We start from the raw sequence: 25,811 nt of genomic DNA, 5'->3' as shown, positions 1-25,811 counted from the left end.
AAGCAGGCTGGCCATCTGTGTGCAGAGCAGTATTTAGGTCAGTGGGTCTGTGCTGTCCTGCTTTGTTCCAGGACGAAAGGATCAGTTGGGCTGAAGGCATTCTGGTCTTGAAAGCATGTAGGTTGCTGTTTAGTAAGTACTCTTTTATGAATATTCATCAAGACTGATTATACTTCAATAGCTTAATCAGGAATTATAGGATGCTGTCACCTGGATAAATTAAAACTGCTCCTTTTAAATAAACAGTTCCTTTGGATCCATCAGCATTTTTTGTTTGTTTTGGAATAGTGTTAATAACAAATATAAAACAAATTTAGGGAGACTCATCATAAAAATATTTCAGACATCTGCCACTGTCCTATATAAATACTTACAGTATTTATTGTGTAGTTTCTTTTAATATATTTTTAACATCCCTAATTGTGATGTGTATTTGAAATAACTAGATATTTTTTCTGTTGCAGATGTCCAAGGGTTGTCACTTACTTGTCAAGTATTTGCTGATTCTTTGTTTCCACCTCTTTTTTTGAAACTTCCTGTGTGACTTAATGAGTTAAAGAGCTTTCTAAAATAAAGCAGGGGCTGACTTTGTGTTGTCTGATTTGATAGAGGGAGGATTAGTGGAAGACCAGGCAAGCTGTTGTTGGAGTATTAGCCTATTTTCATTTAACTCTCTAGAGGTGTATTCCAACACCAAATGAAAACCTAGAAGGTAATTTTTCTGTTGTGAGATCTATTTACATTTAAGGGGGAAAAAAATACCATTGGTATCCTTGTTTTACACATTTCTACATTTTTGCAAACAGCACAGATGCTAAAAAAAAGAGAGAAAGCTCACAGGAAAGCATCCAGTTTTTCTTCTTGCGGGATTTTCAAAGTATTTTTCTTCGTTTTTGGTCCCTTAAATGACTTCTCTTAATATCTCATCTGTCCCCACTGGCACATGAAGCCTAAAGGAGTTCCTGCATTTGCTGAAGCAGAGTTAATTCTGGCTCTTTGCCTAAACATCAGCTGGGTGATTCTTTGTGATAGCTGTGTTGAGGCAGAAAAACAGTGTAATAGTGCTTATGTTCCTTGAGACTGTTCTTCTTTCCCAGTAGGTTGCTAGGATTCCTTTGGCTTGTGACTTCTCTTCTGTCCTTCCCAGAAACAACAGTTTTCCTTAAGAGGAGCATTGTGAAGGGAACTTGACAAGTTTTTGAGACTCTTCCAACTTCTATGACAGATGTTCTTTGTAATTGTGGACTTTATGTCAGGAATATGATGATAGCAAACTTCCATTTTTTGGATATCCCACTTGATTAAAATTCATAGTTCACAATATATTTTTAATGTTTATTTCATTTGAGCCACAGTGTTTTGATCTGCTGACAAATGGCACAGCTGGTGATTTTTGCAGCAGGATGTCTGAGGTGCTGGGGGGTTTAAGTGCAAAGGTTGTGTGAGAGGAGAGCTGGTTTATATTGCCTTGGTGTGTTGATTGGCTTGGTGAGATCATTGCAGCACTGTGGGAGGGTGGTGCACTCTTTGCTGGACTTGGCTTTGCAACTTGCAAGTAGTGCAGCCTTGGTTTTTGTGTCAGAGACACAGAAGCTACAGACAACTTTTTGTCACAATGAGGATGAGAATGGATGCACAGTGATGAAGCTCTTGCTGGACACTGAGCCTTTATTCTCACTGACAGATAAATTCTCCGTGGATGGGAGCCCCTGCATTCCCTGTGGAGTGCCCAGCCTCATGAATCCAGTCACTAAACCTGCCACCACCACGTCTTTCAATGCTGCTGTGCCTGACATTCCAAGGAAACGCAAGGGAAGTGATTCTGATAACCAGTAAGTGAATCAAATCTCTCTGTGTCAACCTATACCTGAGGCATTTATCTGATATTTATGCAATGTGGTCATTGTCTTTCCTTTCTCTTTTCCTTCCACCTTTCTAATTCTCTTTCCTTTGTTTACTACCATTATATTTACAATGTCTTCCAAATGTATTCTTTGACAGTCTCAAATTATTAAAAATAGAAAAAATAATCTTTATGTCTAAGTGATATATGTAGGATCCTGTAATGCCTTTTCCTGGCCTGAAGTGTCTAGATAATGAAATTTCTAATACTGAAATTTCAATCCTAATTTAAGTTTTTTTTTCTTAGTCTTTGCCTACTAGTAAAGGCAAATTCTTAAGTTGCTTGAAGTCTCCCAGGAACATACTAGAATTTTACCTTCAAGCATGAAACAAGATGACTGGTTAAGTTTTTTGATCTAGAACTGCTGCTTCAGTGACCAGAGCAGCCATTTCCTTAGATGTGGAGACAGATCTGTGACCTAAAAATGGGGACTATCCTCTTGTCAGTCCTAGTGCTCAGTCTTTTTAAGTGGGTCATACTTGACTACTGAGGTGACACTGTCAACTGTTTTGTCCTGTTCTGTAACTGCCAAACAGATGCCATTTAACTAAAAAAGTGAACTGTTCAAATCTGTGTAAATCAGAAGTAAGGGACACAAGGCACTACAAGTATCTCCAAACTAGTGTGGAAAATCCATGATTTAACAGGTAGGGAATAGGAGATTTACATGTATTTGTGATTATTAAAGCAATTTCTTTAATCACTGTGTCTTCCATATGTACTCCATTAATCTACAGAGTGTAGCTGTACTGTGGGCCTTGATGTAATTGTCAGCTTGGGGGTCATGATCAAGTGTATCACGTGAAAAACTGAAAACTCCAGCAATGTGTTAGTTTCTGGGAAAAAAAAGTGTCTCCATTCTTTTTCAGTAGCACTTGTTGATTTTTATCTGTTCAGTAAAAGTGTTGGTTCCTCAGTAATGTTTCCCTGAAGTTTGGATAAAAAAATTTAATGTCCAAGTTGAAAAATTAATTTAAAAAGTACTGGCATATAAGAAGTAGTAACTAAGTTCTAAGATTAATGATCTTGCTGAAGAGAACCAATCAAGTGGAGTCATTGAAATTTTTCTGTGACTTTTCCTTTTGGGTCTATCAAGTCATCTTATTGTGCTTCAAACTCCATTTTGCTTACTTTGACCTCTTTCTGCAGGGATGTTTCTGCAGTTGAAGTTGATGGTGATCTTCAGAAAAGGTACTTTTTATGAATGAATCCATTTCTGTTTTGAGTTCTCTGAACTTGTCACACTTTGCTGTTTGGCTGGATGAGCTGTGGGGTTCCTTGAGGAGTGTTTCATCCCAAGGCAGGTGTGTGTACAGCATAAGGGAATCAACATCCAGCTAAGGAACAGGATGGACAGTTCCATCCAATGTTAAGGGCTCCTGATAGTTCTTTCTATGATGATGCTCTGCTTCCAGCTCTACCAAACTTGTTAGTATTGAAGTTTAGAATGGGAAGGAGTGAAAAGTACAAGTTCAATAAGAAGACTTAGGGAGGTGGAGGAAAACTCTCATATTCTTCCAGGACTGCTGAATGTAAACATTTTTGTTTGGTTGTTTTAACCTTTTAAAGTGCTTTTTAAATTAGAACTGTAATAACTGCGTTAAAATAATGCTGTTACAAGGTGGCTGTGCAGCATAGCAAACCCTTTGTGGAATAGATGTGCCAGGAGGGTTACATGATTACTTTGTTGCATTTTCTTTTTCTATATCTTGATACCTTACTTGGGTAATACTTGTTTGTAGGGAGCCATGCAGTGTTTTTATAGAATAGGCTGTTTCACTTGGAAGGGACCTATGATGACCATCCAGCCCAACTGCCTGAGCACTTCAGGGCTGACCAAAGGTTAAGGCATGTTGTAAAGGGCATTGTCCAAATGCCTCTTAAATACTGACAGGCCTGGGGCATTGACCACCTCTCTAGGAAGCCTGTTACAGTTGTTTCCCTACCTTCTTGGTACAGAAATGCTTCCTAATGTCCAGTCTAGACCTTCCCTGCACAGCTCTGAACGATTCCCTTGTGTCCTAACCTTGGATACCTGGGAGAAGAGCTCAGCACCTCTCTCTTCTCCTCCTCAAGAAGCTGCAGAGAGCAAGGAGGTGGCCTCAGCCTCCTTTTCTGCAAACTAGACAAACCAGGAGTTCTTGGCCGCTCTCCACAAGACATTCCTTCTATCCCTTTCATCAGCTTTGTTGCCTTCCTCTGAATTCATTCAGGGACCTTCCCATCTTCACCAAACATTTTCTCACATTTTGGGGCCCAGAAGTGCATACAATATTCAAGTGAGGACACACCGGCTCTGAGGACAGCAGGATAATCACCTCTTTGCCCATCTGGTGTTTGATGAGCCCAGGATGTGGTTTGCCCTCTGACTGCCTTAAACTGGGCCTGTTGCATCCAGCACCTGCAGGTCCCTTTCTGCAGGGAAGTCATTCTTTGGTGCATAGCTTAAAGGGTAGTGTAAAAATCTTTCTTTGGGGTTGAATTGGTTGTTTCTTTGTGAATTTTTTCCATGATGTTCATGATGGAAAATATGACTAAAAAACCTCCTTTTCTGCCTTTAAAACATTTGCTTCCATTTTAGAAAAAATGGGGAAGTATATTTAATAAATCAATGGAGAAAGTAGAGAAAAGCTGCTATTCTTTATTTTTTCTGATTAATATCCATTCTGTCCTTTCTAGTACCAATTAAATATACCCTAATGATAGCCACAAAGTGGAATTCCACCCCCTGTTCGTGTAGTCAAGGTAGTTTTAATTTAGCTATTCATATCAGCAACACCACAGCTGTTAGGACAGAGGCTATAAAAATCCATTGAAGGCTGGGACGGGTTGCTTGAGCAGCAAATTTTTGCTAGATTTTTTCCCTAAGTGGAGCTCCTGAGGGAGAAAGTAAGTTAAATAATAGGGCACATACTGCATTGCAGCTGGTCTGGCTCCTCCTTACCTCTTCTGTTATGGTCAGAGAATGTAAATTCAGTTGGAATTCACAGTATATAGGTATTTCTGGTAAGTTTCTTTTAAAATTGAAGGAAAATATTAGTTATTGCTAACCCATCTAAATTGGAACCAATTTCAATGAATGAAAGTCTTGGAGTATTGTGAGTCAAACCTTCTCCTGTGTCTGGGTTTATCAGATTGTCTAGAAGATTGCTGGGGTCCAGTGAAATACCAGATTCTGCATTTTTAATTTGGTTTCTGGATCCTCACTGAGGTCAGTGCTCAATTACAGGTAGCAGCAGCTTTTGGCACCTTTCCTCAAACTCCAAGGATCCTCCTGCTTCTGTTTACTTATGGGAGACAGCTGCTGCCTGCTTGGCCTTTCCTCTTGATTCTCATGGTACCAAGGCCATAGATTCTTCCCAAAGAGTGGGGAAAAGTGCAGTGCCATAGGGAAAAAAAGGCTTGTTGCCCTTGTTTGAATCATCCTTTATAGTTTCCTGTTGCAGAGTGTTTATTGTGCTGCAGACACTTATGACTGTGTTTCATTTACAGTTTTATTACTTTATGACTTTCCAGTCATTGCTTAAGTTTTTTGGTTTTTTAAAATATAAACTAGGATAGCTTATTTTATAATTTGACAATAAGATAACTAGAAATAAAAACATAAATAGATAATCTCTCATATAAAATTTGAAACAAAAAAATAAAATCAAGTCTAGTCTTAAATTATTTGAATGCTCCAATAATGTTGTTGTGTCCAGAATGAAAAAGGCCCCATAATTATGAACTCTCCCTTTAATATGTTCACACAACTTTGAATGTTGCCAGTTGTGCTCTGGTCTCTTTCTGTTATGCATCACTTGCTAGGTCAGTTATGATTTAGAGATTTTGTGGGTTTGCTTTTGCCAGAGCCACAGTTAATTTGTAGCATTTTCTGGAATTTGTGGAAGGAAAGAAGTGCCTAGTATTAAATATGTAATGTAAAGCCCTGAATTTTTTTTTTTTCCTAGGAGTGAAGATGAAGAACATGTTAAAGTAAAAGATTTCAGGTACTAATTTTCAATAGCAATACATTTTGTTTGTGAATACTGAGATTCACAATAGTAAAATATGAGTTTGTGGGTAATATTCATTAAAACTATCCAATATTTTTCCCTGCTACTATCAAACTATCAAAAACTATCAAAGCTTTTCCTTTTCCCTGCTAAATGTATAGTAATTTTTAAAGCCTCCTTAAGGGTTTTATTCGCTAATAATTTTGATAAAAGTTACTGCAGGATATCTCAAGATGGTTTAGCAAAAACATACGGTTGAAGTTTTCAAGGTGAGAATTAAATGCAGTACACCCAAGTCATGTATAAGGAACTGATCCTTCATCTGTATGAATTTGAGAACTGTTTTTTCCAGCTTTGTCTGCTTCTGGAGGTATTTAGAATTTATTCCACATGGAAGTGGATTTGGCTAAAGCACAACAACGATTTCTTTTTCTAGAACAAGCTATTATATAGGGAATTATTCAAGTTTCACCATTGAACTTTGAACTCATATAAACTGAAATTCACCTAGAGCACTTGCAAGATTTGAAATGTTGTGTGACCACAGTTCAGCCAAACAAATATTTTAAAGTACAGACAAGCCACGTAGTAAAACCAGAGCTGTGCTGTAAAGTCAATTTAAAAATAAGTCTCTCACTTTTCCCGTGAGCAGAGATGTCAAACTAGAAATACATAATCCACTCAGCGTGCTGTCAGAAGTATTATTTATATAGTATGCTAGCTAGTAATTATGAAGTGTTCCTGTAATTGAAACAAAATTAAAGAAACTAAAATGTTCCAAGATATATTTACAGTTTCACGTCAAAATTATCTTTTTTTCACAGAGTATCCCAGATTGCTCTATAAGATTGTTGTACATTGCTTTAATGGCTTTTATGTGGTACTGTTAACTTTTTTCCCTTACTTTTTGGTGCATTAGTTGGAGGGGAAAAGAATCAGTACAAAGATCTCTGGAGGTTTGCTTATCAGTTATCTCCTTGCAGTATTGTCTGAAGGTTATCATGGAACCTGCTTTTTCTCCCTTCACCTTTGTGGCTGGGGCAAGCAACAGAAGGCTTTTTCAATCATCCAGTCATCCTCTGAATTTCTGCACCCACCTGTTCAGTTTTTTATAACTCCTTATTTACTCTCAGAGATGTGGAAGGTTGTTCCCTTTCCTGGAATATGTGTATCTTCCTGAGGTTCACAGTTCAAGGAGCATACACAGGATACTACTTGATTGTTCCTGCCTGACATAAAGGAAGAGTTGGGTGAACCCATAGATCTGAGCATAACTCAAAAAATTAAATCTAAAAAAAGGCTGTCAAGAGAGAAAAGTGCTTGGCAGAATGACCCAGAATTAGTTGTGTGATGAAGGCATTTATTGAAAAGAAAAAAATTAAAATAATAATCAGGTAGATCTTCAAAAGTGTACTTTGTTCTTTCTCAACAGGCCAGGTGTACTTAACTTTATTACCTTTAATAGCTTCTCCTATTGCAGAATATACTGTTGCAGTATGCATACAAGAAAGTTTTGGAGATCAATTAACCAAAACTTACTCCTCGTTTTGCATAACTATACTACTGTGTCTGGCCTCAATCAGAAAGAAAAATCATCTGGGTTATAATTGAGTGGCTGGTTTGTCTTCTGGGAAAGGAGGAAGAGAGTGAGTGAAACTATCCTTGATCTGCTAGAGGATGTGATGATGATAGAGGGGAGGGGATGGGCTGAAAAGCTGACATACTGCTCTAGAAAGAAGTAAAGAAAAGGTGTCCTGAGCTATAAATGCACTTGTGATGTGCAGTCATGTGCCCTAGAAGGATTTTTCTGATGAAAACTGACCGAGAAGAGAAGGTCTTTCTGTGGCTGAGTTCTTGACAGGCTTACCAGGAGATGAAACCTGAGACAGCCTTTCAGGAAAGGGGAAGCTTTCTGAAATAATTCTGGTAATTTACACAAGGCTCAGCTTTTTCTTTCCATTTCCACTCCATCTCTTAGAAGTGTGTGGAAAAGTAATGTTTATTGCTGTGGGTTTTTTTAAAAGGCAGCAGAATGAACATCCCATCTTACACAGGACAGGCAGAGGTGGGAGCAGGAATGTCTTTCATTGATTCCCAATGACATCAGGAATTCTCTGGGATACACTGAGGTGTCCAAGTCATCACTTGCATGGCAAGAAGGTCACAAGACCTTAACTCTTATAACTCTTATAAGTCTTCATAACCTCTTGTTCCTGCTAAATATAATCAAACTGTTGCTTGAGATATCTCTTCTCCTCAGTATTTCACATCATTACTTGGATCATTTCATCTTTGTTGAAGTGAATCCAGTTCAATTGTCCAATACAAATAGCATATGAAAACTGTTTCAGTGCAGTAGTACTGGTGACAGTTCCATTCCCAAAATGGAATTGAATATTTTGGGGAAAATCATGTGTTCTGCATCACTCTTTAAAAATCATTTTTCTTCTTAGAGAGGCTCACAGTCAAACAGAAAAAAGAAGAAGAGATAAAATGAATAATTTGATAGAGGAATTGTCTGCCATGATACCACAGTGCAATCCCATGGCCCGAAAGCTAGACAAACTCACAGTGCTACGGATGGCTGTGCAGCACCTGAAGTCTTTAAAAGGTGAGTTTAGGGAACATCATCCTGTAAATCCTTATTCTAGTAGGAGCTATAGTGTGTATCTCCCTGGATTTTAAATAAATCAAAAGTATTTTATTTTATATTTCCTTACTGTATTTAGTTCCAAGTCTGCTCCTCATTTAAATGTACATGTCTGTAGCTGTCAGAACTTAATTCTAAATTTTTGCTTAGTATAGCAGAAAAAAAGCCACCCTTCAGTGTCCCATATTTTCTGTCTGCTCAGGGCATGCCTTGCTCTTGGATCACTCCTTGATACTTTTTAGAAAGTACAGGAGTCAAAAGGAAAGTTGCAAGACAACATACTTCAACAGAATGATTTTCATTACATTAAAATCTGAAAAGCCCTCACATGTTAGAGAGTAGCAAGAAACAGAAACTTCTGATAGCCTCAGTCAGTGAGCAAAGCTAATCATGGATCTTATGGAATGGTTTAGTGTGGGGATCAACTCAGGAAATATTCTTTGCTGTCCTTTCGCTATTGCTAGGTTTTGGTATTCACCCACCCCCCCACCCCCCAAAAATCTATCCAAATACAGGTTGCAGAGTCTCAGTTGCACACAATATTTGGGGAATTTGGGCACCACTGTTTCAGAATAATAATTTGTTCAACTCTAAGCAAAGATCAAGGACCCTCTGCGTTGCAAAACCCACTGATTATGAATAAGCAGGTCTAATGAGAACCCAGTTAGTTTTGGGTCAAAAGAGTGTAGAAGATTAATTATGTTGCTACGCTGACAGTAATAGAATCATGGAATGGCTCAGGTGTAAAGGGTTTTGAGGGTTTTCTAAAGGCCCAAGCAGACTGAGAGTTTTGCATGGAGAAATAAAGTGACAAACCAGCAGGGCAGTAACTGCTCTTGTAGTTTAAACAAAAAATCTTCAGCTCAAGCATTTGTATTTTAACAGGATGCGAAAGCTGGACTTCACCCAGCACAGTTGTATTTACCTCAAAACAGAAGGTTTAAGAGAATACAAGATACTATCTGGAGTTAGAGTGAATGATGAAATTGGCTGAAATGTTCAACTGTTACAAAAAATGTAACAAAAAAAAATAAATAGAAGTTTAATGGATAAAAGTGTAATGGACAAAGACTTATTTGATAGAGTTCTTGCCATGGGTGCTAGAACAGTACATGCAGTGAGTCATTCTCACTATATTTAGTGAGACATATGATTTAACTACAATAGTCTGGTTTTTTGATTGCTGGCTTTACAGTATTAATGAAACATTATTAATGCCAAAAGATAATTGATAATACTGGAATTAATCCATTTCAGCAAGGAAAATTTAGTTAAGAGGTCTGAAATATACTTATGAAATGTTTCTAGAAAATTCAGTCCTCATAATACCATTTCTCTAGCAGTACAATAATGATATCTAAACAGACGTTTCCTTGGTTTGTATTAATAAAGGGAAGAAAAAAACTGCTTATGTGTCTGTTTTCATTACCACTGCATGTTTGAGATTTGTTTTAATTTCATTTTTAGAATTTCTAGAATCTTGAATTATTTTTTTTAATTCAGCTGTTGGGGTCATAGAGTAAAATTCTGAAAGACATAACATGTATAACTCCACTGAAAGTGAATTTAAAATGTAACTTTTGACATGATCTCTGTGGATCATCCATTTTCCAGGTTCCAGTAGTTCCTACTCAGAAGTCCGGTATAAACCTTCATTTTTGAAGGATGATGAACTGCGACAGTTAATCCTTAGGGTAAGTGAGAGGAAACTCTCAGATAAATCATGTCCTTGTTAAAGCTCAAGTTTTCAGTTGGACTGTGCTTTCTCTCCCATATTTCCCTTCAGGCAAGTGTCTTCTTGTACTGATTTCTAAACTCTGTTCACTACTCGGGCTTTCATGAAGGTGTGCGGAGATGGTGTGGGAGTATGGCAGGCAGCAGCCCTGGAAGGGACAATAATCTGTGTACAGTCTGCCTGTTTAATACATCCATTCTTAAAATCTTCATGCAACTGCAGGGAATGCTGCCAATTATGCAGGAACATCCTCATAGTTGTTGGCTCTCCTTCATGTACACTTTTAAAGATGTACTTCGAAAAAGGTGCAAAAAATACCTGGAATAAAATCTTCCCTCTTGTTTGCACTCTTCTTCATAAACCCACACACCTCATTCACAACTAGGTTTGTGGGTTTTTGTTCTTTGCTGCAGTAATGCTTTGCCAAGCTCTGTAAATGAAGCTCCCAAAAGAAGCTATTTTGTAGCTGGACTTTTGCCAAAGCTGTGCTTTAAGAAACTTTAGCTGTGTATGGTTGAAGGCCTCATTTGGTCCTTGCACTCTTAATTGCTTTTTTTATAGAATCACAGAATGGCCTGACTTAGAATTGACCTCAAAATTCATCTCATTCCACCCCCTGCCATGGGCAGGGACACCTTCCACTGAGCAAACCTCTCACCAGGTTCCTGAGAGCCCCATCCAGCCTGACCTTGGAAACTTCCACAGATGGAGCAGCCACAACTTCTTTGGGCAACCTGTGGCAGGGCCTCAGCACCTGGGAAGAAAGAATTTCTTCCCAGTATCCAATTTAAACCCGCTCTCTGTCAGTGTGAAGCCATTTCCTCTTGTCCCTCTCCAGCTTTCTTGTATTTAATTCAAAAAATCAGGTTTAAAAGTGTGCTTCTTTGTAGTCATTAATATTCATTGCTTATTTTAATTGTGTGTTTTTAAAGACCATGTCTTTATATTTTCAGGCTGCAGATGGATTCCTGTTTGTGGTTGGATGCAACAGAGGAAAAATTCTGTTTGTCTCTGAATCAGTTTGCAAAATACTTAATTATGATCAGGTAGTTATTGTTGTTTCTTGATTGCTTTTATCTTGCATTTTTTTAGGAATTTTAAAACTTTTGTATTTTAGTCTATATTACATCAAACCAATCCTTGTGTATAATTTCTTGGAATTTCTTTGATTTAACCTTACTCAGAGTAAAGCTGATTATCCTGTAAGAAAGTATATGCAAATACATCAGTATTCCCAACCTGAGGAACAGCACCTGATTTCAGCTGATTATCTTTAAGAAAACTGCCAGTCTGAGAGGAAGAGATAATTTGAAGATGTCCTAATTTGTGTGCAAGAGATTTTCTTTCACATAGTGAAGTGATTGTGGGGGGTTTTTTTAGGCAAAGAAAAATGGGCAGTTCAGCAGTGGAAGTTAATTAAAGCTTTCCTTGGTGATGCCTTTATGCTTGGATGCACCACGTAACACATCATCCCCAATAACTGAGTGTGTACCCTTAACCTGAAAGAAACTGAATGGGAGCCAGCTTTGCCTGTAGAATAAGGGAAATTGGAAAAATAGAAGTACCTTCCATTAGCTGGTGTTTAATATAATGGGCAATGACCACAAGTAATCAAGAGATAATTTTTTCTTGTGTCAATGACTTCTGTTTCACAAACAGAGGCTAAAACAGTTAGTGCTGCCATCTGTCTACTTTTGAAACCATTTGTGTGATCTTCATTTTCTTTATAAATGTACAGATAACCAATCTGGACTCTTTCAGAGATTTATTTTTATCTCTTTTTTTTTTTTTTTTTTTAAGTGCAAAACTGTCTTTTTTAATTAAAGTGATATGATTCATCCTAGGGGAATAAACATAAAGCAGAGCTTTTTTTTTTTTTTTTGTGTTGTTTTGTTTTGTTTTTCTTTAACTTCCACATTGATTTTGTTCAAGAACTAAAAGTGCCTTTCTGGAGTCACTCATGCTAGACATACCTACTTCCAGACCCTTGAGTCTCCTCTATGCCAGACAAGGAGATTCAAAGGACATGACTGCCTTTAATAAAACCCATGGATTTATTAGCTTATTTGGGACTTGTTCTAGGTTCTGAAATGCATGCTCCAGCTTGATCTGGTTTGTTACATCTGTATATTTTGGCAATGTTGCTGTTAGGTTATCTCAGCAGCACTCAGCATTTTCCCATTGCATTGGGATTAAATGGAGACTGGGAGAAGGCAGGAGACTGGGTATTTATCATGAGTTTGAGTCTAGGGCAGAGCTTGTCAACACAACTCCTTTCTACCCTTTGATTTGGCTGCTGTGCTGAAGGTAAGTAGTGGAAAACCCAAACCAGCCCACTTCTATGAGAATTCCTTCCTGTTCCAAAAGAAAGTGGTGCAGCAGGTTGGTTACTTGGGATGAACAGAGTGAGCAGGTAGAAGGCATCCCAGCTGGAGACATCCCTGTAAACACCCTCTGCTAAGGAGTTGTGTGGTGAGCTGAGCCCTGCTTCCAGCCTGCTCCTGGATCAGTGGTGCCATTTTGTCCAACCAAACTGGAGCTCAGAGTCATCAGATAGTTGAATATTTCATTCTCCTTCCCCAATAAAATGAGAGTGAAGGTACTTTGTGCATAACCTTCTTTGGTTAAGACCAAGAATTGCATTATTTACATAAAAGCATTTGGTTGTACAGAACTTGTTTAATCTCTTATTAAATCTGCTGTTTTTCAAATGGAAGTAACAAACTATGTTTTTAAATAAAAATTATATTAAACAATGACAAATGAGATGTAAAACAAAATATTAATGTTTGGAGTAATGTGGTACTGACTTTTTTTTAGTGGTGCGGACAACTGTTTTCCTGAGATAAATAATGTGTGAGGTCCTGTTCCAAAATGGTATGGTTCTCACGTTTTGGGTTTTGTTGGTTTTTCTTTTTTTTAATAGGCCAGTTTAATTGGACAAAGTTTATTTGATTACTTACATCCAAAAGATGTTGCAAAAGTTAAGGAACAACTTTCTTCATCGGACGTCTCGCCTAGGGAGAAGCTCGTAGATGGCAAAAGTAAGTCAGAGCTGGACATATTCAGATTTTTTCAGGAGATGTTGATAAATCTAATTATTAGTCAGGATGTATTCAGGTGTTTGTATGGATGAACAAACCTGAGGTATTTCTATGAAACAAACATTTGAATGTGTATCTGCTGCTTAAAATGCATTTAGAGTTGAAAAGCTAGCCCAAAAAAACCTTGATTTTAGAACATAAGAAGTACTGAAATTCTGTTAAATTACTGAAATCACTGTTAAACATTTACCAAGATGTGGTCTGACATTCTTCCTACCAGCATACTACTTTTTTTTCTTGTATTTGCTAGATCTTGTCAATACAAAAGACCTGATGTAGTCGAACATGGGATAAAATACTTCAATATCAAGAATCACTCTCTCCTCTGAAAATGCTAAGTGTCAATCCCAATGTAATCAAACCTTCTTTAGTTTACAGTTGTTTCTAATAACGAAAACATTGTGTACTATGCAGCTAATGCCTATTTTATAGCTGGCTTTTGCAGTTCTTCCTTCTACCAAATGCAAGGTGAAAGTTTATAAAGCATCTAGTAAAATTTTATTACTAATATCAAGAAGGGTTTAAAAATAGTTTAGTAGTTCTTTCTAATTTTGGAATCTGTGTCAATCGTATTTTCTTTGCCCTATTTAAACTATTAGACTCTTTTTAATTGTAAGGACAAAATTTAGGCAGCTAAACAGTAAGGACAATGTACTGGGAGGTAAATGCAGAAAACATCTTGTTTTCTGAAGTTTTATTGCTTGGTTTTGGGTATTTTTAACTACTTTACTAAATCTTTGTAAGCTGGCTTGCAAGTACACACAGATTTCCAAGCTGGACCAGCTCGGCTGAACTCCGGTGCTCGACGTTCTTTCTTCTGTCGGATAAAGTGTAGCAGGACCACAGTCAAAGAGGAGAAGGAGTGTTTGCCCAACCCAAAGAAGAAAGGTATTCAGAGAGTGGAGATGAAGTGGGGGGTTTCTCTCTTGAAACTTGTTTAAATTCTGAGTCACTAATGACTTTCTAGTTCCTGCTGATCTCACCAAGTAGCTGTAGGGCAGTGGAAATATGAACCAGGGACACCTTTTGAAAAACAGTCTAATTGTACTCTCTCTCCTCCCGGTGCCCTCCTGGAAAGAGGGAGGGAGGAACCTGAGGTACAGTGGCTCTGTAGGAGCATGTGGTCTCTTGTGGTCAAATTTAAGACGTCTCAGGGAAATATTTGAAAGAACTGGAGCAGATCAGAAGAATAAAATTAAATAACTTATGTCTTGAAGATAATTGAGTGAACAAAGCCTGCAAACTCTACTATTTTGAAGGGAAAAGAGCAAGTAAACCAGTTTTATTTTCTGATTTACTTTTTGTGTTGTATTTAAAAGTATGAATTTTCCTTTTTTCCCCTTTTCATAGTAAAGGTAATTTATCAGTGTAATTCTATTAATTTTGCCAGTAATTTTACTTTAGTACATTTTAGTACTATTTAGTACATTTAGTATGCCTGTAGAGCAGTGTAATCTTGTCAAGTTTCCAGTGAAAATTTAAATTTAAATTTTAAAATGCAATTTCTAGTTTTTCTTTTAATACCTTAGTGTTGATTTTTGCAAAGGTGTGCTGAAATTGTTTGTTCCTGAAAAAACCCTGCAAATTCTGTTTTCCAATGTAACCTGTTACTGTTGAGATACACCACAAATTTTAAGAGGCCCATGATTGTAAGTAAATAGAATTTAGTATCCCTTGATGTGTCAGATAACTCAGTGAGATAAGAATTTACCTTCTGTAAATGTTTCTTGGGAAAGCAGTTTTGAGGGAAGGCGCCTGAGCAACTGTGACAAAATCATAGTGGGATAACTCAGTTTCTCATTTTGCAGAGTTGGTCTGTGGAATAGAGAGGAAAATCAAAGGTATAGAAAGCATCCTCTTCAGAACAGAGATGTCAAGAATGATTTGGCATTTTTTTGGAAAGACAGCTACTGTAGGACACATAATGTAAAACCTTGATGCTTTTGAGGGTGTTCACATGTTATTTAGAGAGCAAAAATGGATGATTGATAGTGTATGCTGGAATTTAAGATATTTAAAATATTTGTATTCCCATAAAACTTCAAAAGCCTGAGATAAATAGAAAATAAGCTGGATTGCTTTGGGTTGTTCCTGACTGGTTCTTTCAACAACTGCAGTGAGCATACATTCAGATCATTGTGCTCACCAAAGATAAATTGATTTGGAAGCTACAGAGGGCCTCAGGGTAATTTTAATTCACAATCCATATGAAACCATATAAAAAAACAAAGTGATCTGTGGTTTATTGCTTTTTTTTCTTTGTGTTTCTTAACTTTGTGTTTGAACTGCCAAATCTTACATAGGGTTAGAAGCTCTCTTTGCAGGCAAGCCTAAATTGAACAGAACAATATTAATTGAAAAAATGCTCTGTAAAATGATCTGTAGCTTTGTACAGCTGGTGTAGGTAAGCATGAAATATAGTTTCTGGTCTCATGGCCAACAGAATAAAATAAGTAGTTTGGTTTTCTCTTTGAACAATAACTGCTTCTTATTTAATTTCTTTTTATTAGATCACAGAAAATACTGCACCATTCACTGTACTGGGTATTTGAAGAACTGGCCTCCTAATGAGGTGGGAGTAGAAGAGGAAAATGATGTAGAAAAGGACAGTAGTAACTTTAACTGTCTTGTTGCAATTGGGAGGTTACACCCTTATATTGTTCCACAAAAGAGTGGAGAGATAAAAGTCAAAGCAACAGAATTTGTTACACGATTTGCCATGGATGGAAAATTTGTTTATGTAGATCAGCGGTAAGCGTTTTGTTCTTTAATGAAGAGAAATGGCACAACTGCTTCCATTTTCTGATAGTCTGTCAAAAGTGTAATTTCTCCAGCAGGGTAGAAATTCTAATTTGAATTCTCAATTTTTGAGAATTTGTTGAGAATTCTCAAAAATTCTAATTTTCAGAATGTTTTTCTCTTCTATACAAGAAGCAGTTAATTCTTAAACTATGTGTACTTGGGCTTTGTTTTTTGTCAAATAATACATAATGTATAGAAGTGTATTGTCCTATAGAAAATGGGCTCATTCATAAAGAAAAACTCAAGTTAGAGCTTCATAGCTCTGCACGTGACTGAAGTAATAAACATTTAATCAAAAGTTATTACTTCTGAGAATCTTACCATTTGTAACAGATATGTTCTATCTAAATGAGGTACCAAATTACTTAATTAGAAGTGAGAAGTTCCCATTTTCTGTACTTTCTGAACCAGATTTTTCTTTATTGTAGAGACCTAGTTACCACTTTGCATTTCAAATTTGTCATTGAAAATATTTTCAGTCTTCTTTCAACTAAAAGTGTTGGTTTAAAACTAATTCCTTTGAGTGGAAGAGCAAAATTCAGCTGCTGAGTTTTTTGTTGACTCTTATGTGTGACCAGTACTGTGACTGGCTAAGAGGAAGCCACTAAACAGAAGTATTTTATGTGTACATGTGGTTTGCATGTTTAAACACTTATTTTACCTTTGAATTGTCATTCATTGCAAAGGGATAATTTGCTGTGAAAAACATTTCCTGTTGTTTTAGAGCTGTACTAATGCATATTTTTCCCCAAACACAAACACAGGCATCTGTTTGTTTAAATATTAATGTTCTGCTTTACTGATACTGAAGAAAACAGCTTTGAATCTGCTGTAGTTCACGTTTTTATTTCTAACAGCGCAACAGCAATTTTAGGGTATCTGCCACAAGAGCTTCTAGGAACTTCTTGTTATGAGTACTGCCATCAAGATGATCACAATCACCTAGCTGAAAAACACAAAGAAGGTACAAAATAATTGGTCCTCCCAGACACTTACAGCTACGTATAACCGCAAGTGAAAACACTACAAACCCAAATTACCCAACCTCAGCACTGCCCTTCGTGATGTCTGTGACAAGCCTGTGTAAGGCTTGTAATAAAAGCAGGGGGGAAACTTATATTGTCTTGGCTCCTGGTGCAAGGCCTTGGTTGTGGGGGAACAATGTCAGCGCATCTGTCAAACCCTCTGCTTCCATCCTTTGTAAGGAAAAGGAAGGAATCCTGAAGAGCAGATGTGTCTGGTAACATAATTAAAGACATGAGTTATAGCTCACCAAGTCATGAGTCTCCTAGTGGTTTGGAGAAACTTAGTATTTGCTTTTTAATGTAACATTTATGACCCTGCTGAAACTATATAATTTGATTTTAGAACAGGTCCCAGTTTGTTCTGGCATGTTATTCTACATCTGGCCAACAGAAACATTTTGGTTTTATGATGCTGTAAAACAGATTTATTATTTCTAACTTTACCTTTCTAAGCTTAATTATGGTGATTATAACTTTCCTTTTCTTATCTAGTGTTACAGAATAAAGAAAAAGTATTTACAAATTCCTACAAATTTAGAGCAAAAGATGGGACATTCGTTACTTTAAAGAGTCAGTGGTTTAGTTTCATGAATCCTTGGACCAAAGAGCTGGAGTACATTGTATCAAACAACACTGTGGTATTGTAAGTAATTTATATGACTCTCCATTTATTTTTTGGCATCACTACAGTTACCACTAACAGAAAATAACCTGCTTAGAAAGCAGAACAAGGCTAGAAAACATCAACCCTGTGCAAAAAGGGGCTGAACAACCTGGACAAACATCTTTTTGGCGTTTACCAGCTATTTTTGTTTTAGGCATGAGTTGTGGATTTGACTCTGAAAACTATGCTTTTTCCCATTGGGAAAAAATGAGGTGAAAGAGTTTCTTGTTAAAGGTAGAGGGGAAGGATCTTTAAGAAAAGTAGATTTGAATAAATGGAACTGTCAAGTTAATTCTCCTTTTCCTTCTGGTCTTTACAACCCTCTGTGTGACAGTTGACCCAATTCCAAGTGCTGCCCTACCCCCAGGTGTCGGAAGGTGGAGAAGCACAATTGATAGATGGTGGAAATGCAAGGCAGGGACAGGAAGATCCTCTCCAAATTGATTGCAAGGATGGAGCCTTGGGGACAGTAAATGCCTGTGTTTAAATCTTTTATTTTATTTTAATTCTTTTTCATTCTCTGCACCTTGCAGTGGAGCTGTAATTGGGTTTGTTCCAGTGGAACAAATCCAGAGGATCTTTGCCAATGATTGGGGTTTGAGCAGGGACAGAGGGGATTTTATTTCCATAAAACAAAGTTGTTGAGGGTGTCTTTTGCCCATTCTCTATCTGGTTCATGCCTTGAGTCAACATCACCCACCTCTTCTGCCCATGTTCTTTTTCCCCAGGAAGACAGAGAAGAGCAGTACAGACAGTCTGTACTGGACACTTTTTTGCCTGCCCTGGAGATGTGGGCATTTGCAGTTGTCTGCAGGAGGGAAGGGGGGCAGCAGCTACTGATACAAGGAAGCCACTGACCAGTCCTTGTTCCTGGTTACCTGAATTCCCTCCTAACAATAAAAATGACAGCCCTATTCCCTTGTTATGGAACACAGACAATCCTACTGGTTTTCTTTTTCACTTGGAGAGTAGGTGGAAATTAGTACTTAACCCACTGCTCAAAAACATTACAAAGAACTGAACACAGAAATATGTGAGGAATATCTTATATTTTCCTAGTTTGAGGATGTTAGCTTTGGTTCTGTGTAAAGTATTATTGATTATTTATGTTTATTGAAATTAAACATAAATATATGCTGGATTTTGCTCTTGAAAAAAACACCTGCTGGCTTTTTGTGGTTTGTTTTGGATTTTTTTTTATTTCTTTAAATCTCAGAGGTCATAAGGAATCAGCTGAAGAAGAGGTCCTCTACAGTTCCCAACCTGCAGAAGGCAAGTGTCACTTCTTACAGTTCTTACAGATCACAGATCTTACGGATCGCAGCTGCATCTCCTGATCAGTCAGTTTAGATTCATCCAGTCCAGGGATTTTTTTGTTGTGTTGTATTATTGCATTTGTATTGTTGTATTGTTGGCTGTATGCAAGGAAGGAGTAATTTTTTTTTTTAAGCTAATTATTTTTCAGTGTCTAGTATCCTAATTGATATAATTCACAGAATTCTAAAAAGAAGCATATATAACCTGCTTTTAGTTTCCAGCAGCTTCTGTTAGAGATGGGGGTTTGGTTGGTAGGATATTGTGCTTCTGTCACAGACCTTTCATATTTTGCCCAGTTTTCTGAACAGATACAATTGTGCTGAGTTTATCTATAAAATACAGGGCAATACTGATACAGAACATATTTTGCTATTATTTTTATGCTATGTGTAGATTCTGCTTTCTGCATGCTGTTCTATCATCTTGCTGTCAAGGCTTTATATTTGCTTTTCAAAATGTTCTTTCAGTAACTCATTTCAGTTGGTGAGAAATCCAAGAGTTTTTTTTAAACTCATGTTCTTGCAATGTCTGTGAGAGACACTGGAGGTGGCAATGATTAAATATATTTCACTACGGGAGAAAAACAATTTTCACCAACTGATTATTCACTTTATATTGCAACACCCTGTGCCATGAATCAATATCTAAAGAAAAATAATTTCTGAATGCATATATGAAAATATATACTTATATAGTGTGTATATATATATGTGTATATATATCTAGAACAAAAGCTGCTTTAAAATGAATTCTTGCTCTGCACTGAAACTGCTCTGGGTTTAAGGTTTTGTCTGGGCTTTGTTTTTTTTATCTCCAGATGCTGTAAAACAGTCTTTAGTAAGTGTGCCTGGAATGTCCTCTGGAACAATTCTTGGTGCTGGCAGTATAGGAACTGAAATTGCAAACGAAATACTAGAATTACAAAGGTAATAAATGCAGAACCATCATCGTTATGCTGTTAAGTAAAGACAGGGACAAGGGATGTATGATTATGTGAGGGTTGCTCCAGGTTCACTTTTATTGTATTGTATGTATAACATTTTTTAGGTTGAACAATAACATTTTGAGATACCATTATAATTAATATCAGTCTTATGCCTGGCAATGCACATCACTCTGCTGGTGATTCAACAGAGAGAGAAAAGTGTGCTCAAGGAATTGTGGCCCATGGCCTTTTCTGATCTCTCCTTTATTTTCTGCTACCAAAACATGGAGCAGGATAATTAAGAATCTTCAGGAGAATTGGAGACATTATTGTTTCAAATTATCAGACTCATGCTTTGTCACTGGGGAGGTCTGATGGTTTCTGCACCACACAGTCTGTTTTTCAGTGTTTGATTAATGTGATGTGGTAAACATATGCAATTTTAGGTTGCATTCCTCACCCTCTGGAGAGTTAAGTCCGTCACATCTCCTCAGAAAGTCACCTTCTCCAGCTTTAACTATAAACTGCAGCAATGTGAGTACACCCCTGCCTGTAAAAATCCAAAATTAAGAGGTCGGTGGCAGCTCAAAACCTGTGTTTGAGCCAGATTGCCCTGATTTGTTTCTGTGAGAGAATGTGTACTTTTAATCAGTGTTTTTGAAGAGACTTTTAAAAAAAATCTGCTGTTTTGAAATGTTTAAAATTGTGACTTTGAAGGTATTTCATTTACTCTTCTAAAAATGGATAGTTATGCTAACCTAGTAGTGCTTGTAAATCTACTAGTGCTTGTTGCATCACAAACTATAACTAACATAGTTATTGCCCATAGCTATGGAATAATTACCATACCTTCTTACCTAAATATGTTGTGTGTTATGTACTGGACACTTCTCAAACAACTCTTATTTGAATGCAAATTTCTTTCCTGTTAAAAACAGTTTATGTTTTCACTGCAATTTTAATTTCTTTTCACTGCAATTCTCATTTCCTATTAAAAAACCCCCACTATTCTGGTCTAGGAACTGCTTTGACTTCCCCCTTTTTTATGATCTGTTTTTCCCTGTGTTACCACAGGTTTTTCTCCTTAAAGTTGTTTGATTTATATATGCTGAACTCTCTAAATCATGTAATGTCTCATCATAAGGATAATTTCATCATATTCATTGAAGTTTTTTCTTGATTCTGGGCTTCGGTATCCCATTTGTTCCTAAAATACTTTTGGAAAGCATTTTGCCTTTATTAATTTCCTGGTAGACTATACACAAGTCAGGCAATCCTAGGAATTTCTCCGGCTAAGTTACATGTATGTGTTAAATGAAACCAGTATCAGGAAAAAAATTATCTGTTTTTTGGGGTTAGGATGACTTCCATCCCTATTGCTATGATCGATATAGTTTAATGCATATAGAACCTAGGAGGCATGAGGGCTTTTTTAATCTCTTGACTGGAATGTTTTGACAGTGGCAAACATGAGGACACTGGAATTTGTAGTTTATGGTAGTAGATGTGGGAAGTGCAAACCAGTGCATTTGGTGCTGGCTTTATTTACTGAACACAGAGTTAGACCCTCAAGCAGTGCCATCACTGTGAAGTATCTTTGACAGCTGTGTAACTCACAAATTTTATTTAAGCTAGGTTCAGTGCTATATGAACTTCTAAAAAAATTGTTTCTAAATGCAAAATATCTGCCTGCTGATGTATATTTTTCACTTTCTCCATTTAGTTCTTAATAATTTGACAGCAATCTATGATGTTTCTGCAGTGTAATATTTGTGACTAAATTTAGGATCTAATTCTGTCCTTTCTACCAATTCTGCTCTTTCAGGTGCCAAATAAAGAGTTGGTTCAGTTATGTCCTTCAGAAACAGAAGTTCTAGAGAATTCAGAACAAACCCAGGGTGCTATTCCGTTTCCCAGTAATGAACCTCTCCTCAGTAAGATCTATTTCTCTTGGGGATATTCTGGGAGTTGCAGGGGCTGACATTTCTGATCAACGGTGTAATTTCTGAGTGCACCACTTTACAACCATATATAAATTGTAAAGAGATTTGGCTGGCTGGCTGACTGTCTGAAGATGAGAACTCTGAAAACAGATGTGTTATTGCTGCAAGGCAAAGAGCAAAATTTGATCAGTGAAGCAATCTCATGACAAAAAACAACATCTGTAACTAAAGTTTACCATTACATTCTTACACTTTTCATGAGGCACTTTACTGTTCTCTCTCCAGGACAGAAATGGGAAGGGAAAAGTATTTCAATGTAATGTCAGGGAATTTCTTGGAATTTATGAATTATTGTCCTTTAGCACTTTGCCTCTTTCTTAGCTGCAAGCTGGGAGTAGTTGATACAAAGGACTGATCAAAATTATTTAGAAAGCTTTTTTTTTGTCTTTCCCTTGTTAAGTTTGTCTGGATACAGGATTCCCTGGCCTTTTTAGAGGAAAATGCCACTGCATTATGTTTAACATAAAAGGCAAAATGCTGTAAAAGCCATGTTTATGCTGATCCTGTATTTTAGCTCTTAGAAACTTTTCCATCTCCTTCTCCCTCATTTACCAGAGATTTATTTATTTAGAACCTACAGCTTTCTTTGAGTTAACCATGAGCCTTTTAAAAAAAAATTAAAAACCCCAAACTCTGACAACCCCAAACCAACCAACCAACTAAAAAAGAAAAACACTGAAAAAGAAACACAAAGGAAAAAAGGCTAATCCTCTAATAAGGGTTTGGGAAAAAATAATTAGAAACAACCCCAATGACACAAGAGTAATGGTTTTAAAGCAAAAGGGAGTCACGTTAGGGTTTTTTTTTAACAGAAATATTTGCTTTGACTTCAAAGGCAGGTACTGCTTCAAACCAATTCTGTTTTGCAAGTTGCCATGTTCTCCATGCCTCATAGTGTCCATACTGCTTCAAGCACCCTGTTTTAATCACTGTGTAGGTGGCAATTCTCAGCTGGACTTCGATGCCATCTGTGAGAACGATGACACTGCAATGACAGCTCTGATGAATTACCTGGAGGCTGATGGAGGGCTGGGAGACCCAGCTGACCTCAGTGATATCCAGTGGGCCCTCTAGAGCTGCTTCTGGGAGTAAGGAATGTCAAAAACCCCTCATGCACAACAACCCTACATCCTCAGTACTGTACTGGAGTTTTGTAATGGTTCCTTTGAATTCAGACTTGCTGTCTCTGGATTTTTAAAGACTGAAGCCTTGTTCAGAGTGAGAGACATCTGCTGCACCTGTGGACAAATGCAATATTTTTTCGTGATGAGGAAATCTTGAAATTTTAATATTGAAACATCTGTAACTGGAATGCTTAGAACACATAAGTATATTTTTGCTAATAAGCTTTAACCAAAAGGTACTGTACAATGTACAGGATTACTTTTTCTTAGTTTTAATACTTCAAACTTTTATTTATTATTTTTGTTTCAAGTTGCAGAATATTGGTTATCCATGTTACTTTCTGTAGAACCTACTGTACTTACATGGTTTGAGAATATTTGTAACTATTAAATTTAATTGAAATAATTATTTGCACACACTACAGTTGTAAAATAAGGTATTGTAATTCTCAAATGATGCAGTTTGTGATTCCTTGCACTTCTCAGCAGTTTTTGCAGTCAAAGGTGAAAATGAAGCCTATGGTTCTGGGAGCAAGGATTGGGGGGTTGGATCACCCTAATAAATAAAAGAGAATGTTTTGAGAAAAACACTCATTTTCCCAGTACACAAACATGAGAAGGGCATAAGAAAAGAGCAACAAAAACTCTTAATTATTGTTTTATGTTACTTGTAACATATGATTAGAGAGGCAGTGCATAGAGACAGAGAAAAAAATGCACTATTTGTAATAAAGCACTTTGGTCTTGTCCCAGGGTCTTTACTAACTAGAGAAGTTTGAATGGATAGTCTTGGCTCCAGGGTGAAGCTTGCACTCACCCTGTTGGTGAAAAAAATGTTAAAATTCTAGAGCGTCTTTTCTGTTTTTGGAGAGATTGAGAGAATTTTGTACTTCTTGAGTGTGTGACTTTTAAAAATCTCTCTGTACTATAGCTGTGTAAGTAAATGCTATGCAGGATGATCTTTTGGGAACAACTTTTGCAAGGATTGTATCCCAGTTACAGCAAATTACTCAAGAATGTGGCACTTTAGAGGTTGCATTAGAACAACATAGCACTAATATAGCAAGAGGATCTTTTTATCTCTGGTATTGAAGGTTTAAACAAATTTTTGCATAATTATATATCATACAATTACAGATTTTTTTCATGTTTTCTTCATGTTTGGGTTTTGTTTGTTTGTTTGTTTGTTTGTTTTTTTAATTCAGTTAATGAAAGGGTAGCATTTGGAGATACCCGATACGTGTGCATCTTTTTAATACAGACATTTAAACAAAGGTACCACCCTAACCTCTCTCACTCCAGGTGAGCATGGCAGCCTGGGCTGGTGTTTTTAGGAAGGCTGGAGTTGGGAACAGGTGGATATGGCCGTCAGTAGATGTCATCCTTGTGCTGCTGGGGAGCTCCCCCTGTCCTCATGAGAACACGATCTGGACATGAAGTGGCTTCCTATGCTTGGCAGAGCATGACTCCTTTTGCAAACAATGCGTTTTTGATGATGGGGATTTGCTAGAATGGCTTCTTGGATTGATTTTTCTTTTTTTTTTTTTTTAGCTCTATAGACTTCTTTTTTTTAATTAAATTTGGAGGTAATTTCCTGCATTCAGATCTCTTTTTTACTGACATGGGGCCAAAATCATCAGTTCTCTTGTTTTATTAGAATAAACTTTTCTGCCTTTTCTGAATTTTGGGCTATATCATGGAGCAAAGTAGGAGAAATAAACAGGCACTTTCTAAAAACTGATAGAAATCTATTTGTGTCAAAGAAATTGAGAACTTGAGATTGTGCCATTGTAAAATGCATTTTCTCTTTTCTATTCTAGAAATAAATTCTAAATAAACCAGCAAGTACTGTAGCTCATAGATAAATGACTACATATGTAACAAAAAATTATACAGACCTTATTAGAACAGGTTTTTTAACTGGATTAGTTTGGAAATAGGGCAGCTGTTGTTATTGCAGGAGCAGATTAATTCTTTCACAAGATTTATGTGTCTAGACTCAAGCCACTATTTTTGGATCCTTGGCTATCCCTAAAAAATAAAACAAAAAATGTAACTTTGATTCTTTTGCAGTCAATGACAAATATTGTGATTTTCAATTCATTTAGTAGATTCTCACTTTACTATTTGTAAGGTTTTTTTCTGGCTTAAATCAGCTTTTTCAATAAAAAGTGTCACTTGTAAATATTTCTGGTGAAACCAATAGATATTTTTGAATACAATTGAGATAGTATGTGCTTATCTTTGTATAACAACACAATTCTATTAAGATACTGAAGTTTGTTCCTGGCATGGTGCAGATAATGGTAGGATGTGGTTCAATCAGGTCAATAAATACTATTTTGATGCCCTGCTTAGTCTGCTGGCAATTCTGTCTGATACTGAACTGAAATATGAAGTACTTGTTCTTTCAGATCCCATGCTCCTTCCCTAAAAACATAAACAGGGATGTGGAACTCCTGTGGATTTTGGTAGCTCAATGTGATGCTCCCCAGGCATGGGAGAGCCTGTAATCCAGGCTAATGTGCATTTTTGGGGATTCAAACAGAACTTCAGAATACCCT

The 25,811-nt window shown here is 36.9% G+C and overlaps 1 protein-coding gene across 5 annotated transcripts in view; it reads left to right on the top strand.

Moving 5' to 3' along the window:
* The window catches only part of ARNTL2 (aryl hydrocarbon receptor nuclear translocator like 2), a 32,062-nt gene extending 6,458 nt beyond the window's left edge, over window positions 1-25,604 (top strand). For 2 of the 5 annotated variants that reach the window (XM_015628956.3, XM_015628954.3), the window contains exons 2-17: window positions 1,685-1,832; window positions 3,053-3,094; window positions 5,854-5,892; window positions 8,352-8,509; window positions 10,163-10,242; window positions 11,237-11,329; window positions 13,210-13,327; window positions 14,132-14,275; window positions 15,898-16,138; window positions 17,047-17,153; window positions 17,707-17,857; window positions 19,095-19,150; window positions 20,013-20,121; window positions 20,567-20,654; window positions 21,946-22,054; window positions 23,061-25,604. In XM_015628956.3, the coding sequence (XP_015484442.1) occupies window positions 1,685-1,832; window positions 3,053-3,094; window positions 5,854-5,892; window positions 8,352-8,509; window positions 10,163-10,242; window positions 11,237-11,329; window positions 13,210-13,327; window positions 14,132-14,275; window positions 15,898-16,138; window positions 17,047-17,153; window positions 17,707-17,857; window positions 19,095-19,150; window positions 20,013-20,121; window positions 20,567-20,654; window positions 21,946-22,054; window positions 23,061-23,197 (1,820 nt within the window). In that variant the 3' untranslated portion in view covers window positions 23,198-25,604. Of the gene's footprint in view, window positions 1-95; window positions 133-1,684; window positions 1,833-3,052; window positions 3,095-5,853; window positions 5,893-8,351; window positions 8,510-10,162; window positions 10,243-11,236; window positions 11,330-13,209; window positions 13,328-14,131; window positions 14,276-15,897; window positions 16,139-17,046; window positions 17,154-17,706; window positions 17,858-19,094; window positions 19,151-20,012; window positions 20,122-20,566; window positions 20,655-21,945; window positions 22,055-23,060 lie in introns of those variants that run through there. The other 3 variants (XM_033514359.1, XM_033514358.1, XM_015628955.3) reach the window with 3 other exon arrangements.
* The last annotated feature ends 207 nt before the right edge of the window (window positions 25,605-25,811 follow it).

The sequence above is a fragment of the Parus major genome, chromosome 1A (genome assembly GCF_001522545.3).
Source record: "Parus major isolate Abel chromosome 1A, Parus_major1.1, whole genome shotgun sequence".
NCBI classification, from domain to species: Eukaryota; Metazoa; Chordata; class Aves; order Passeriformes; family Paridae; genus Parus; species Parus major.
This window is presented reverse-complemented; position numbering and strand designations above follow the sequence as displayed.